The sequence below is a fragment of the Triticum dicoccoides genome, chromosome 3B (assembly GCF_002162155.2).
Source record: "Triticum dicoccoides isolate Atlit2015 ecotype Zavitan chromosome 3B, WEW_v2.0, whole genome shotgun sequence".
NCBI lineage: Eukaryota > Viridiplantae > Streptophyta > Magnoliopsida > Poales > Poaceae > Triticum > Triticum dicoccoides.
The window spans coordinates 397,796,434-397,813,091 of NC_041385.1; the positions used below are offsets into that span (position 1 = coordinate 397,796,434).

General features: G+C 39.7%; 1 protein-coding gene across 2 annotated transcripts in view; it reads left to right on the top strand.

Moving 5' to 3' along the window:
• The window catches only part of LOC119276193, a 27,515-nt gene extending 10,863 nt beyond the window's left edge, over positions 1-16,652 (top strand). For both annotated transcript variants that reach the window (XM_037557204.1, XM_037557205.1), the window contains 22 exons: positions 516-979; positions 1,049-1,351; positions 1,484-1,708; positions 1,894-1,984; positions 2,452-2,529; positions 2,687-2,977; positions 3,059-3,256; positions 3,405-3,884; positions 5,886-6,047; positions 6,124-6,453; positions 6,538-6,620; positions 7,219-7,323; positions 7,779-8,010; positions 8,327-8,671; positions 8,763-8,864; positions 12,530-12,673; positions 12,884-12,972; positions 13,373-13,455; positions 13,971-14,086; positions 14,770-14,855; positions 15,852-15,951; positions 16,480-16,652. In XM_037557204.1, coding sequence (XP_037413101.1) covers positions 516-979; positions 1,049-1,351; positions 1,484-1,708; positions 1,894-1,984; positions 2,452-2,529; positions 2,687-2,977; positions 3,059-3,256; positions 3,405-3,884; positions 5,886-6,047; positions 6,124-6,453; positions 6,538-6,620; positions 7,219-7,323; positions 7,779-8,010; positions 8,327-8,671; positions 8,763-8,864; positions 12,530-12,673; positions 12,884-12,972; positions 13,373-13,455; positions 13,971-14,086; positions 14,770-14,855; positions 15,852-15,951; positions 16,480-16,545 — 4,173 coding nt within the window. In that variant the 3' untranslated portion in view covers positions 16,546-16,652. The remainder of the gene's footprint in view (positions 1-515; positions 980-1,048; positions 1,352-1,483; positions 1,709-1,893; positions 1,985-2,451; positions 2,530-2,686; positions 2,978-3,058; positions 3,257-3,404; positions 3,885-5,885; positions 6,048-6,123; positions 6,454-6,537; positions 6,621-7,218; positions 7,324-7,778; positions 8,011-8,326; positions 8,672-8,762; positions 8,865-12,529; positions 12,674-12,883; positions 12,973-13,372; positions 13,456-13,970; positions 14,087-14,769; positions 14,856-15,851; positions 15,952-16,479) is intronic.
• The last annotated feature ends 6 nt before the right edge of the window (positions 16,653-16,658 follow it).

The window sequence follows — 16,658 nt, forward strand, 5'->3', positions numbered from 1 at the left end:
GGGTATCGGAGGCGAATCGGTATCAGATACGGTATCCGATATGGATACGCTGGTTGACTGAAGTATCCGTTTCGAGCGCGGTACAGACCATGTTTCGTTGGCTTTGTAAAACCTTTTCTATCTTAATATACATACATGCAGTCCTCCTGCATGATCTCCATTCTTGATGATTTCTGGTCCAACCTGAAATACTATGCATCAAACCACAATACATTTCAATTATCATGCCGTATACTCTTCTAATTCAACATCCTTTAAAATATTGCCTAAAAAGAACGAGAAAAGACTAACTGACACATTATATTGGTGAAGACATAAAGTGCAATGTCATTTGTATGAAGTGAACCCCTTTTAAGAAACACAGGGTAATTACTGTTCAGTGTCATTGTTCATTTTTTAATGTGAAACTACGATGGAATATTGTTTACATTCAGTTTCTTTTGTCTTGCTGTTATTGTAGTCCAAAGTGGATCGAGAATTATTTCGGACTAATATAATGTTCGTCTGCCATGCAGCTTTTAACTCGTTTAGTTTTTGAGCATGGAAGCACTGATGCAGCTGCGAAGGTAGCTGACACAATGGGTGTGGATTTTGTGCACGAGATAATATCAGCTTGTGTGCCACCAGTTCTTCCTCCACGAACAGGACAAGGATGGGCTTGCATTCCTATTTTGACCACAGTGTCCAATATTATTTCTGAAAACAGTTCAACAGTTCCAAAGTCCCTCCCCCCTGATCAAGGATGGAGTCCACATGATTCATTGTTGTCTTCTCGCCGGGATCCGCTGTATCCTCTTCAGTTAAATTTAGTGAAGCATTTAGCCCAATTATCATCAGTAAGAGCAGTTCTGGCATGTGTGTTCGGAAGTAGCATACTATCTGGTGACAGTGAATCATCTCCTACTTATGTGAAAGATGCAATGCAAACCACTGAAGTTGAGAGGTCATTCTATGAATTCGCTCTTGAACAATCGGAGAGGTAATGAATAGTCATTTTGCCATCATGTCCCAATCAACTTCACTTTGTAAGCATCTAAGTTACTTGCAGATATCCAACTTTGAACCGGTGGATACAGATGCAGTCTAACCTTCACCGGGTATCTGAGTCTGCCGTGGCAGTTAAAACTGAAAATGAAGTCGCCGTGCATCAATCAAAAGGAAAATTTTCTATTAAGCGAGCTCGTGAACCTGACAGTGATGCTGAATCAGAGCTTGAAGATGTCGTCATAAATGGAAATGCCGCTTCAAGTACACTAGAATCCCCTAAACATGATGATGCTAAACTAGAGCCAACAGCTTTTATTTCTTTTGACTGGGAGAACGAAGGACCATATGAGAAAGCTGTTGAGAGGTAGCAGGATTTTACAAGTTTTTCTTGGCCACGCCTTTTGCTCTACACATAATGAGAGTTTCTCACTTGCACTTGGCCATTACTTGTTGTGATAATTTCTATGTGACAATTAAACTTGCTTTGTCTCTGTAGGCTAATTAATGAAGGAAAACTAACTGATGCTCTTGCTGTATCCGACCGTTGTTTGCGCAATGGAGCGTCTGATAAATTACTTCGATTGCTCATTGATCAAAGGGAAGAAAGAAGTCTAGGCAAAGGACAATTCCGTCCATATGGTTCCCGTAACTTGGGGAATAATACTTGGCAGTATTGTTTGAGACTGAGGGATAAAAAACTTGCAGCTCAGCTTGCTCTTAAGTATGTCATGTCATTTTCGTTCCAGCCTTATTAGTACAATATAAACCTTTTGATTTTGTGTAGTGAAGGCATTCTTTCAGTTTTAGTATATTTGATAGATGTCCATTTTGAATGCATCACCGTTGCTATATTTTTGTTCTCCAGATAGGCATATTGAGTTACTGAGTGCATACTTTCATTTCTAGGTACCTGCACAATTGGAACCTTGACGCTGCAACCAATGTTCTAACTATGTGCATCTGCCACTTACCTGAGAATGATCCTATGCGGAGTAAGGTAGCTTGACTTGCATTTATTTACATTTCAAGTTCACACATTGTCTTGAAAGGTCATATGGACATATGTTGTTGTGTGCCTGGTCAAGTCATGGCTTTACTTAGTCTAAAAAAACTGTGATTTCATTTATGCATATCACCTAACAGATATTCTGTCCAAGCCAACACTAGGTAGCTCTTGCTGGTTTGTCTTGCTATCTAACTTTAAAACGTAACAATATGTGCTTGACTGTGATCGTGTCATTCTATGACACAACCTGTTTAGTTTGACGCAACAGGTTCAGTTTCTCAAAACTTAGCTTTTACGACCTGGTCTAGCATTTCTTGTTTGTTATTGTATAATCCCACCACCCATTCCTGGTCATCTTCAACTCAAATTTAGGGTGCCTATTATTCTTAATATATTGATACCTAAGTCCTATGTATCCATAATTTTTTTTATAATTTTTCTGTGTCATTTTGTAACAGGTGCTACACATGAAGCAATCTCTGCAACGGTATGGTCATATTATGAGTGCTGATGACCATTACACCAGATGGCAAGAGGTAAGCCAATCAATGAATGTCATATGATTTTGATCTTCCGTCCCACTATTTTAATTTTTGTGACAACATAGGCTTCAGAATTGTTCCTTAAAAGTATGTGTCGTTTTTTGTATCGAAGTTTTCCATGTTTAAACTTGACTGACATTCAAATTACTAGGTCGAAGTTGATTGTGAAGATGATCCAGAGGGGCTAGCACTTAGGCTTGCCGCCAAAGGAGCTGTATCTGCTGCTTTACAGGTCGCCGAAAGTGCCTCTCTGTCAATCGATTTGCGGAGGGAACTGCAAGGCCGCCAGCTTGTCAAACTTCTTACCACTGATCCACTTAATGGTGGAGGCCCAGCTGCGGCATCACGATTTCTATCGACCTTACGAGATTCCAATGATGCTCTTCCTGTTGCCATTGGTGCCATGAAGTTATTACCTGACTTGCGCTCAAAGCAGCTTCTTGTATGTTGCCAAATCTGACAAGAGTTAATTGTACTAAACTTTTCTGACAAGGATTAAAGTAATACTGATTAATTTTTTCAGGTGCATTTTTTTCTCAAACGTACAGTTGGGAATTTGTCAGATGCTGAGATTGCTCGACTTAATTCATGGGCGCTGGGTCTTCGTGTTCTTTCCTTATTGCCATTGCCATCACAACAGCGTTGCTCTTCTCTGCATGAACATCCTCAGTTGATTCTGGAAGTACTATTGATGATGAAGCAACTCGAGTCTGCATCTCTGGTATTCCGTTTCAACTAATTTTTTGCATGTCAACTCTCATCCTTGAACTTTTTGGGACAACAGAAATGATTCTCTCCTTAGAGCTGCTGCTATACTAGGAACATGTCAACCTACTGTGCTAATGGAAGATTTCTTCTTATGACTTCAGGTTTTGAAAGAATTTCGATCCCTGAGGGATGACAAGTTAATCATTGCTTACGCTAAGAAAGCAATCTCTGTCAATATCGATTCTACTCTTAGGGAACCACGACAAACCATCTCTGCGGCAAGAGAAAAAGAAAAAAAGGCTGCCATACCAGCTAAAACAAATTTTGTGCAGAGTTTTGGCAACTTTCAGAGAGAGGCACGTAAAGCATTCTCATGGGTGCCCCGCGACGGCGGCACCAAAACCCCTCCGAAAGATATCCCTCGGAAAAGAAAGAGTTCAGGCTCAGGTGATAGATCCTCTTGGGAAGCGATGCCTGGTGTACAGGAGGAGCAGACACCTGTTTACCCTTCTGAAGGACAAGATAGACTTCCTTTTGTTTCTGCTCCTGAGGAGTGGGTGCTTACCGGAGAGCCTGATAGGGATAACACAACTCGTTCATGTCATAGATATGAATCCTCTCCAAATATCGCACTATTCAAGGTGTGTTGTTTGCTTATCAGGCTTATCTTTCTTCGAATGCTACTGATTTATAAGTTCTTATCCTGCATTATTCTGGCTTATCCGTAGTCTTCTTTTTTCCGTATTATGCATCAAGGGCAGCTAGTTGGTATCTTTGAATTATTGACCTAATATTATTTCCTGATGTGCCATTTTTTTAGCGGTTAAGTTGGAAATACTGCTAAATTGAACTTGATTTTAGATTAATTTTCTTTCCTACTTATAAAGTTTACAGTTGTGTGGCCGTCCGTTCACTCCTATGTCCCACCTCTTCCTCTCAGCTCTGTCAAGTGGACCACGTATAGGAACCTAGTAGGCAGGTGGGTGGATTAAAAAATACTGTATTAAAAAACACCCCCTTCACTCATCCTCTCTGTCCTGCTGCTGCATGCCTGCACCGCATGGCCTTCCCCAATCTCCTTTCTTCTGCCACATACTTTCCCGATCTATATGCATCTGCACTGTCACTATTAGTACATTCTAATCTTGTTCAGCCGATTATTCCCCTCATTTATGTATCGTTCTTGTCATCGGCTTCCCGTCACGCTCAGTCTCCACTGCCAACACTTGCTCGCTGTCATCGGAACAATGCCGAGGTGTATGCAGTACGCCCGACCAACGCGCCCACTCGTCATGAGCATAGCGTGGAGGCAGTACCCCTTGCTAATCTACTTGCTCACACTCATTGGACGCACTCGCGCAAGAACTGCTCCCTTCCTCATGAGGGTCGAGCTATGCCCCTCTATGTTTGCTGCAATCTAGGTGCAGCACCGTATCTTCAGTTTTCTCTTCCCTGCTTCCTTCACATCTTGACAAAGTATACCTTGTCTAATCACACCCATTCGCCTAATTGGTTCCTGAACCCATTAGATTATAGCTTAATCAATTGCAGTTCATTGCTGCAGTGGAATGTGTATGCACGTGACTCTTCCTTGCACGATGTTTGAATTTCTTGGACGTTCTCTACCTAATGCATGCAGCACAGACATATATAGGTCTTTCCTGGTTGCTTGAGAGCTCAAAAAACTCGTTTTGTTGCGTTCGGTGTGTTCTAGACAGTATGGTTTTATCTCCATGAACAGAGAAATTAGGGCTTCCTGCCAACGGTTAGTACACATGTGATCAGAAATTGGGTTGGGCAATTCAGATTTCAAAGTGGACATGAAAAATCTTTTTTTTATGCTACACCACTTGAGCTTTTACAAAAAGAACTGTATATGTTCCAAGGAACAATTTTCAAAACAGTCATCATAGAACTTACGGTAAAAGGTTTACGATTGGAAGATACTTTCGATGTGAATAAAAAATTGTACCAGACTATCGTCACATGTTGACCAAGTGGGTTGCCCAAATTTTCGCCGCTAAAAAAATATATTACTTGTATATTGTAGGATTCTTCTCCTTCAACATGAGAAATTCATCCATTTTTATATAGTAATAGTAGGACTCTTCTAGAACATGAGAAACACATCCTTTTTTCATACTACAACACGTGTTTCGAAAAAGAAACCTGCCTTATATTTATTCTCCAGTATTTATGTGAGTCCATCTGCTGCCACATTGCTTTGAAAAAAAACCCTTGTATGTTCCGTTTGTCGACCTGTTCATAACAAAACTCATTTAAGTCCATGAGCTCAAGCAGACCTTTTTTAGTCCAATATCTCCAGACTCTAGAGTACCAAGGTTTGTCATGTCTGTAGACGGTACATATCACCTTTCATGTAATTAGATTACACCAATAAGCCTTCGGGCCATGGTCAATATATAATCAGAGTTATTAAAGTGAATTAATTTGATATATAGCTAGATTAAATTATATTGTGTCTCATTTCTCGTGGTTCCGTAGCGCAGCACGGGCATCTTACTAGTATTATTGAAAAAAAGAATGAAGTGTCAATATGAAGCAACTTCTGAAGTGTACATAAGTGATAGTGTCAATTTTCTGTCATCTATTTGTGTAATTCTTTGTGAACCAAATTCTAGGCATTGCTTTCACTGTGCACTGATGAGTCAGTAGCCGGAAAAGGTGCACTTGAACTGTGTGTTACTCAGATGAAGGTTGTGCTAAGCTCCCTACACTTGCCTCTCAATGCATCTATGGACAATGTAGCCCGGGCTTATCATGCAACGGAAACTTATGTGCAGGTATGAAAAAGAACTAGCAGCATGGTACTTTTGAGTATCATAACTTGGTAGATTAACATCAATGACATTTCATCAGGCAATCTCTTATGCAAAAAATCTACTAAAAAAGCTCACCGGGAGTAGTGATTTGTCAAGTGGCTCTGAAAGAAGTAGAGATGCTGATGATGTTTCTGTGGACGCTGGCAGTTCAAGCACTGGGGTCCAACATCAAGATGAGCTGTCTGATCTCCTTGCTCAAGCAGATACGTGGTTAGGGCGTGCTGAGCTTCTTCAAAGCCTGCTGGGATCAGGTATTATTGCATCACTTGATGATATTGCTGGCAAAGAGTCTTCAACTAGTCTACGTGACAGGCTGGTCAGTGATGAGCGATACAGCATGGCTGTATATACTTCTAAGAAGTGCAAGGTGAATGTTACAATTTGTTTCTGTCTATACTTTATATTTTTTCATGACAGTGATAAGGTAATTTAATGACGCGATCAATTTCAGATTGATGCTTTTCCAGTGTGGGTTGCTTGGGGCCATGCTCTAGTTCGAATGGAACACTACGCTCAAGCCCGTGTGAAATTTAAGTAAGAGAAAACTCTTCTTTGTTGTTTCTCACTTTCTCTTATAAGTGCCTGCCTGCAGAAGAAATGGAAGATTTAGTTACAAATACAAAAGAAATCAAGGAAACAAACAGATAAAAAAAACACTGCCTTATCATTTAGTTCTTCCAAGTTCCTTATCGTGTAGTGACCTCGCACTGGTTGCTAAATGTGTATAGGGTTGCAGATGGAGTGGTATGCTCTCTTAGTATAGCTGTCTAAGGATATGTGAAACCTAATGGTTAAAGTAAAATTTCTTGCATAAAATTGCACATTTATTTTCTGCAATCGTCCTTTTATCATTATTCGTTAGAAATATGGTGAAATAGGTTGATTTTCGTCAATTTTTCACAGCGATAAGCAGGCTAAAATTGTTGCCTACAGATGGAGCATTGGAAAATTTTGTAGGAATTTGGTATTGCTTACATCCAGACTGTCAGATATGAGGTTGCAATAGCTGACCTTGGGCACTCTGAGTCGTTGCTTTATCTTAGCTTGGTCAATGACTCCATCCTTGAACTTGTTAACCATGGTGATACTTTCTGTTGTACAAATCTTCATTTTTATTGCATTTCTTTTCCAGGCAAGCTCTTCAACAGTTCAAAGGTGATGCGCCTCCTGTTGTCCTTGATATCATTAACACAATTGAAGGGGGTCCTCCTGTTGATGTTTCTTCTGTCCGCTCTATGTAAGGGATTAACATCAATTGTGTTTCATCTTTTGAGACTTCTAACAAAATGTTCTTTGCACGGAGCAAAGTAAAATTGCCTAAGTTATTCCTGTCAATGAATCGTCATATTTATGATGTATATTTCGTACTCCCTCCGTCCCAAAATTCTTGTCTTAGATTTGTCTAAATACGGATGTATCAAGTCACGTTTTAGTATTAGGTACATCCGCATCTAGACAAATCTAAGACAAGAATTTTGGGACGGAGGGAGTATTTATTAACTCAGCAGTTAACCTTTTTTGCTAGACTTGTTTCTTTCTCTAGTTCTGGTATTAGTGCTTGAGGTTAAGAACTGGTTGGTAGTAGTGCCCCTGAACTGAAAACTTATTTACCAGTTCCCTGGCATTATTAATTTCAATCAAGAGATGTGGTTTTCCTCTTTCTAAGTAACTGCTATCAAACTGGCATTGCAGGTATGAACATGTAGCAAAAAGTGCAGCAACCATCTTCGATGATTCCCTTTCTGCTGATTCTTATCTTAATGTTCTATATATGCCATCCACATTCCCACGATCTGAGAGGTCCAGGCAATCCAGAGATTCTCTAGATAGCCAATTTTCGTCTGCTAACTCATACCTTGAAGATGGTCCTCGCAGCAATCTTGATAGCGTCCGATATGCAGAGTGTATTCATTACTTGCAGGAAGTAAGATTTGTCCTCCTTCAAAGGTGTTCCTATTTTTCTTTATTAGCTCAAATTTTGGCATACAAGGTTTACCCTAGAGTTTTCTTTACACTTTCTAGACTCTGCGTACCTGTAATAACCGAAAGACCTAAATTTTGTTCCTGGCATCCTGCTCATCACTGTGATGACCATTTCTTACAGTGGCAATTAAAGCCACACACTTGAACCCTGTTTCAGGTTTTGGTTTGCCCAAGTCCTTCTGAATTTATTTCAGGATTGTATGGTTGCCCAAGTCCTTTTGAATTTGTGATTAATGGTTTCTTTCGGATACTTGCAGTATGCTCGCCCACAAATGCTTGCTTTCATGTTCAGGCATGGCCATTATGCAGAAGCATGCTCTCTATTCTTTCCATCCAGTGAACCAACCGCAGAAGGGGAAACATCTTTGTCTTCAGTTCCTCGGAGTGATCCTTTAACAACTGATTATGGGACAATTGATGACCTGTGTGATCTATGTCTTGGATATGGTGCTATGTCTGTATTGGAGGATACAATATTGGCAATAACTCAATCCCCGACATATCATGACACAACTGTGATTCAGTACATGAACACTGTTCTCACCCGCATTTGTAACTACTGTGAAATGCATCGGCACTATAATTATCTTTACAACTTTCTGGTACTATCATCAATTTTTCCTTTGCGTCACTTCCTTTGGAGTCCACTGCTTTCACGCTAATTAATTTTTACATTGAAACATGGTGTATCAGGTTCTAAAAGGTGACCATGTGGCTTCTGGCCTTTGCTGTATTCAGTTATTCATGAATTCAATGTCCCAAGAGGAATCTCTGAAGCATTTGGGACATGCCAAGGTATTATGATTTTCATTATCAATGTGTTACAAACATATAATTCATTAGTTGGTCTCTGTGCAGCTCCGTTACATACTTACATATGACACTTTGACAATATAGTTCAGTCTCGGTAAATATCATAGTGTTCCCTTACGGTTTCTGTAACTGCCATATTTACCAAATTTAATATTGCAACAACTTCTAGTCTCTACTCTAGAAAAGGTCACTCGACATGAGTACATATTTACATGAAGTCATGAATTAAACATAGAACGCTGCTAGCACATACATGGTACACAGCAACCAGCCTAGCGCTGTGCCAACTGAACCAAGTGAGATAACTAGGAAATAATTCTCGAGAACAGTCACAAACCACTGAATCATGGTTTCTCGAAGAAATAGGCTTCTTGAGCACCACTGAATCATCAATTATCGACTGCACCAGTGGCGAATCCAGGATGAAAATAAAGGATGGGCTCAATTCACTAAGCTAAATTGAGGCGAGAAGCAAAATTTTATAAAATTCTGTAAGAATTGTAGGTCTGCCACTTGCTATAACCCATGAACCTATAAAATTTCAACCAAAACTATGATCATATTTGGCCCGCACAAATAAAATAAAAATTAAACACACTAACTACAATATTGTTCACTTAACTCTTGTTCTGTTTGTAGCTTACAGCTGGTCATATTTTTGGACGAATTTGTATGCTATAACATGAAGTACCTCCAATATTTTTTTGTAATTGTTGCCACTTCAAAATGATTCTGCTAACATTATGTACTTCTGCACACATATTCAATGTGATTTTCCCCCTTAATTCTGGCGTTTTTTATTATGAATTGAAAAACTTTTATCTTGTTCTGCTTTTACCTACCATTGCATTGTCAGACATCCTTGATATTTTAACCAAAAAATATTTATGACAAGTTTATTGGTGGGTCGCGTGCTATTGCAAACTGAGAATAGACGCTACGATATGTATTGCCAGTGCTTGACCAGTAGATTTTTTTGAAATGTTCGCCATTAGCTATCAGGGGCAGTTGACAACGAAAATTTTAATCTATGGTTCCAGTCCTCATTGTTAGAGTTGTACTCCCTCCATCCCGAATTACTTGTCTTAGATTTGTCTAGATAGAGATGTATCTAACACTAAAACGTGTCTAGATATGTTAACAGTGCAATATCCCTATTATTTACCAAAGTAGGGCACAACATGGCTTTTACCTCTCCAAACTCAGTGTTGATATATGTTAGCCGTGCAATATCCCCATTGAGTTGTTTGGGGTCCAGCTCCCTTCGCCTGGAAAGACGAAAGGGGGTCATTGGTACTTACTACATTGTTTTAAGGCTCTGATACCATGTGGTAAGTATGCAGAAATCACCTTATACAGTAAGGGGATACTACACGGGTAACATATATACAACTCAAACACTCATATACTCGTGTGGGCCGTCTTTGGCAATAGCAAGCCATGAGGCCCATGATAAGTGGAGTGTACCTCTGTCTCCAGCCAATCTTTCTCTATGCCTTTGCTTCTTGACACCTACGGCCGACGAATAGCAAATCGATGGCAAACTGGGGTTTTCTGGCCAAATTAGAGGGTAGATGGAGCCTACAACAGAACAGCAACCAGCTAGGCTACCGCAGACAAACAACTAACCAACTGTCGACAGAACCAGCTAAGCAGCTAACTTGAAAGTAGTACAAAGCGAGCAGCAAAGATTTCATAGGACCACATCATGTACATCATTCCATTAAACACCTGACATAGGATACGTGCAGCGTTGTGATAAGCCTCATACGGATATCGTCTGTGAAGCGAGGCGGAGCGTATGGAATTGACGGCGATCGCGTGGGAAGGGGATGTCCTGCTAGCAGAAGCATGTGCACTGGAGACAGCCAAGGGAGGAGCAGCACGTGCAGGTGGCTGGAAGGCGAGAGGAGCCTGCGGGGGCATGACGGGGATATCGAGAGGAGCCACCTGGCGCAGAGCTTCTAAGGATGCGGAAGCGGGGGCCATGTCGAGGGGAGGCGTCTGGCGCAGAGCTTCTAGAGAAGCGGAGGCGGTGTCACAGAGGGGACAGCAGAAGGAACAGATCTTGGCTGCTAATGCTGTGGTTAGATAACTAGGCTGTTGGTGTAGCATGTGGAGAAGCTGGTTCGGAGGCACTACGCCAGTTTGGTAGTGGGCTAGGGACGCGGCTCCTCTGACGTACGGCGCACACACTGACGTGTGGACCTGGACCCACGCGTCAGTGGCCCAATGTCAGGTGGCCGTACGTCAGGGGATCCGGCTCCGTGGGCTAGGTCTGATCAGGAGTCTCTCAAGTGGTTATTTTTTTCTGGCTAGTTTGTCTGTTACTAATTTTTTCCTCATAAAAATACACATTTCTCCATACAGTACCAAAAACAATCAAATTGAGTTGACCGGTTTGGCTTGTTTTTCTTGTTCGTATTAGGACTTTGGGCATGTATAATGTCCAGCCCACTTAGCTGAACAGGATCCCTGTAAATCAGCATTCCTGTAAAAGTAACTCAGTTACACAGAGAAGTAAATTTGGCAACTAGTTGCCAGTTCTCGCAAAATCTGAAAAAGAAATCATGGATACAGGTCATGCTAAAGCACTTGCACTTACAAAAAGAGCATCAAATAGTTTTACCATTTGCGACCTAGTAAAAAGTAGATACAATTTTAGGGCCGATTATATAGCTACGAATTTGTCTTTTTCGTACAGGTCACAAGAGGTCTTATTTTTTTGTTAACCTTTGCAGGGGCACACTGCAGATGATATAGCATGGCTTGCATCCACTAATTTGTGTAGCATTATACGGAAACTCATAAAGTGGTTTTGAATAATGGGGTGTAAGTGTCAACTAGTATGACACCATCCAGTTATACTACTTGTGACTCTTCTCTATAACACAAAAACTTGGTACTCAAGTGTTATGCTCAAATTAGACTCTTTAATTTAATGCATAGTTCAACCTCCAGTGTGCCACCTTGAAGAAGCACTTCTTGGAAGGGTTATGTATCTTGTCGTAACAATCCGAGCCAGCAGCTTTAGTCATATGAGGGTCTAGAAACGTTAGCAGTCAGTTCTAGATTTTGTACAACATGCAGTTTTTCTTTTTGTGCAATATTCTTAGGCCGCACATAGAAATGTAAACTTACAGGTGAATAGTGGAACCCTGTACTTTTGCAGTCATTTGACAGCAAAGCTGCTTTCTAATGCACTGATTTAGTAACATTATGCAAAACTACTTTTCATAGAGTAAATCTCAGGGAGAGTAAATGTGGTCTGCACTGCTCCATAAGGAATCTAAATAGTAGAAAACACTGTAAAAAAATCCCATGCTCTCTAGAAAAATATATGTTGAAATTGTTCCTGGATATCTTTGCACAACTTGCATCAACTAACTTTCAATGAAATACTCCCATGACATACATGCAGTTTGATTTGCCTCATCTTTAGTGCTGACAGTGTTACATTTGACTACTGTGGATGTTGTTTAAGCAAATCTAATTATTAAAAAAATACTTATAAAAATAGAATGAGTTTTTGGGTTATTTTGGACCTGACTATGCATACTTACATTGTAATTTTGAACAGTGGCTTCATAATAATTAATCAATAATGGTTTGGTGTGTTTCTTATACTCGGCTTCTTATGAGTGCAGACACATTTTGAGGAAGCCTTATCTGTACGAGATAGAACAATTGAGGCTACAAAATTGGTATCACGGACTGCTCGCAATAAGAGTGCATCGGAAAAACTAACTCGAGAGATGATAATGAAATTTTCTACCAGAGTTTCCTATCAGGTGAGGAAATTGTCAAGGAAGATAAATTACTGGGCGAACATGGTTTATTTCCCTTCTATAATTTTTTTTTGTCCATGTTTGAGACTGTTTCTCAGGGACCCAACTATCATTATAAACCGACGCGCATGTAGTTTTTCTAGCTCTGCACTCATTTGATGCTCAGTTTTAAACTTAGGTATGCTAATCGAGTTGCATATGTTGAAAACATAGATGGATGTTGTGAAGGCCCTCAACAGTGTAGATGGGCCTCAGTGGAAGACCTCCCTGTTTGGAAATCCAACTGATCCTGAAACTCTGAGGTTTGTCCTACTGCTTTGCTTTTTAAGGTTAAATATTTTTAACTGCTCTTGAAGGAGGGTACACTCCTACACATGTTATCTGAAAGATACACCCCTCCTGGACGATTCCTATTATTGCATGGTCATGTACAGTTCACATTTTCGCATCATGATTTAGCTTTAAATTTCCTTTATTGAGCTGTTTTAAGTGCCAATGAAGAATTATCTACTATAAATAACTATCTTGTTGTATTCAGATCAAAGTTTTGCTGACACTTGCAGGGATAACTCTTAAATTTATTATCTTTATGATCGGTATCATTACCGATCTTCGCTTTTCCTTATGCACCAGTACTTGACTAGTCCATCTTTTATTGCCTGGTGTGCTTATTTGTTTGACATAAGCTCATATTATCTGCAGGCGAAGGTGCATGGTTGTTGAAACTCTGGCTGAAAAGCATTTTGATTTAGCTTTTAGAATGCTTCATGAGTTTGATCTTCCAGGTTACTTATATTCCACATCCTATATACCTAAATAGCTCATCCCCACTATCTCTATTATCTCAACATGCAACACATGCCACCTCATCAAAGGCCCACCACAACATGCATGAGAACTATTTTTCATTATTAGTTGACCCCCACTAATTATTTTTATTTCAACATGCACACATAAGCCATGCGCACATATCACCTCTTCAAAGGCCCACCCAATATGCATGGGAAAAAAATTCCATTATATTATACTACCTATATTCAATAAATATTTTTCAATTATACAATAATCCAATACAATATATAATATGCATCTTTAGTTTTTTCATATATTATTAATCCAAATGTTTGATACAACCAAATCTTAATGAAATATATTGCAACAAATTCCCACCGCAACACACGGGGTATCATCTAGTTTATACTCTTCAGAATTAATGTTAAAAATTGATGCTTATTTGGGAACAATGTTTGGAAGTAGGCATCTATATACTCAGAGTTACTGACAGACCAATTCTTTTCAGTTGTGGATGTTTATGCCGGTGTAGCAGCATCCCTCGCAGAGAGGAAAAAAGGTGGCCAGTTAACGGAGTTCTTGAAAAACATAAGGGGAACCATAGAAGATGATGAATGGGATCAGGTGATGTGTACTGTTTTTTTGTGTTCAGCCTTCAGCTTTGCTTATAGCGTATCAATCTCAGAAATAATAATATATTCTTGTAGTAGATTGTATTGTTCATGGGAGGATCTTTTGGAAGTTTGAGTTCTGCTTTGTTGTTAGTTACCTCATCAGATGCGGAACTAATCTGTAGCCTATGTAGATATGCACGATGTCATATACTCATATGACATTATTTGTGTCTGGAGTTCACAACTTCCAAAGAGTCACATATCCGAGTTATCGCTAGTACTCTATAAATTTCATTGTATATCCAGTTATATTTCTATGTTCCTGCATGTTTCATCGGGCATTCAGGAAATTCAAGTATCACAGTACAGAATGTGTAGATGATGCTCCATATTTTCTTTTGCAGTAGAAAAATGGATATGCTGTATCTTTTTTTTTTTTGAGAAAACACAAAAGCTTTGCTTTTCATTGCATAGAAGAGTCGTTACAAGCCCCAAGAAGGACACACCCGACGTACAATAGCTCAAGGAAGGCCACAAATAGCACACAACACAATGCCCCTAGAGGCGACTTCCTCCAGGAGCAAAGCCCGATAATTTGAAACTTTAACACAAGATCCTTGTTTGATTGATTACTGCATGGGAATGATCTTGGTGAAACGCTCTTCTGATCTTTTCGTTCACTTTTTTTAATAGGTTCTGGGTGCTGCTATAAATGTTTATGCTAACAAGCATAAAGAAAGGCCAGATCGACTTATTGACATGCTAATCAGCAATCACAGGTATCGCTTATTCATAGCAAAAGAACTACTCAATTGTGCCACTACATTTCATGTGGAAGATAACTCTTTACTTCAGCCTTTCTTGCTAAAGTGCTATAAATTTCTTTATGGTACCTGTGACGTGGTGTTTTTTTAATTATATTTAAGTGTTAAACTGTGAACGTATTGCTTATCAGTGATTGGTTACCTTTTCTTGCTTTCTTGGGCATTATCATGTAATTTGCTCCTCAAGTAGGGCAGTTAATTGATACTATAAGGGAAGTTCAAACAACATTCTTTAGTTTGGATTTCTTGCACTGTAAACTTAGGATCATGTCAGCAAACTGAAACTTCTATAGTTACAGAAGTGATATGTTTATATGCAAACAAAAAAGGAGCGATCGAAGTTCATAGGTGTGATCACTTTTATATCATGCCTTAACATTATACCTATTCCACTATAGTCATCCCTAAAAGTCATTGTAGCTAGTTTGTACACTGAACCTGCATTCCCAGAATTGTTAGACACTGCCACCAAGCAGCACAGTGGGCACCTTTAAGTGTTACCTCAGACATGGAAGCACATGATTATGCATTATGTGTTTGTTAACTTTGTACTTGGAAGTTGTTTCCAGATAATTTGAAGGCACGCAGCTGAGAGCACGCCTTCCTGGGTGAAAAATAGATTTAGCAAACGTCAAAAAGTTTGGAAAAATTTACATGTGCCCATACATTTTCATGGAAAAAGATCAGCTTTGTGTCATGTATTAAAAATGAAGTTTATTGCTTGAAAATTTGCTTTATTAGAGCACTGAATTAAGATAATTTGCTCATTGGCAAAAATGTTGCTCTTTTTCCCCATGAAAACCACCATCAGATAGAAACTTTAACATGTACATGCGTGAACTTCTAAGTATTTGGCGAGAATTTACTGTTCGTCCCAGGAGCACATGCTTCAGGGAGTCATTTTGCCGCACCCTCTTTCTCACCTTTCTGAAAATTTCCTAATTTCTACAGGAAAGTACTTGCTTGCGTTGTTTGCGGCCGTCTGAAAAGTGCATTCCAGATAGCCTCACGAAGTGGAAGTGTAGCTGATGTTCAATATGTTGCCCATCAGGTCAGCCATCTTCCACAGATCTACATATGGTTGGCACTTAATGATCAAATGAATTTTGTGTTTTCCTTTTTACCTGCATCCATTACAACAAGGGGCCAACTAATGCGCACCAAAATTAGTTCTAGTAAATAAACGAAAATGTACCAATTTGGTTCCTTTATGTTTGGGTCAGATCTGTTTTGGTCCCTGAACTTTTCAGTGTTACTCCCTCCGTTCCAAAGTAAGTACATCAAATTTGAACTAAATCGGTTGGCCGCTGTACTTATGTAGTTATTGACAAGTGAGGCCTATCGGTTGGCCGCTGTTTAGAAGTATTGATTTGGACCTGTCTTCAAGTCGAATAGTATACTTGGAAAGTTATGACACTTAACATGTGTTACCTCAAATTTGAGGGACTGATTTTGAAGACATCTCTCACATATAACTGATGCATAAATGAATCGAGGGAAGTGAAACCGGTGCCCTGTGCCCCCCTTATCTGCAATTTGTTTTGTTCTCTTTTCTGACTTCCGTATTCTCCTTTCACAGGCATTACATGCAAATGCATTGCCGGTTCTTGATATGTGCAAGCAATGGCTGGCCCAGTACATGTAACTGTAATGTTCTGACTGCCGAGGGAGAATTTAAATTAGTACACAAAAAAGGGGGTTTGCACCAATGAGCAGAATTCTTCTCTGGGCCAAGCGAGTTAATGCAGAGATCAAGTT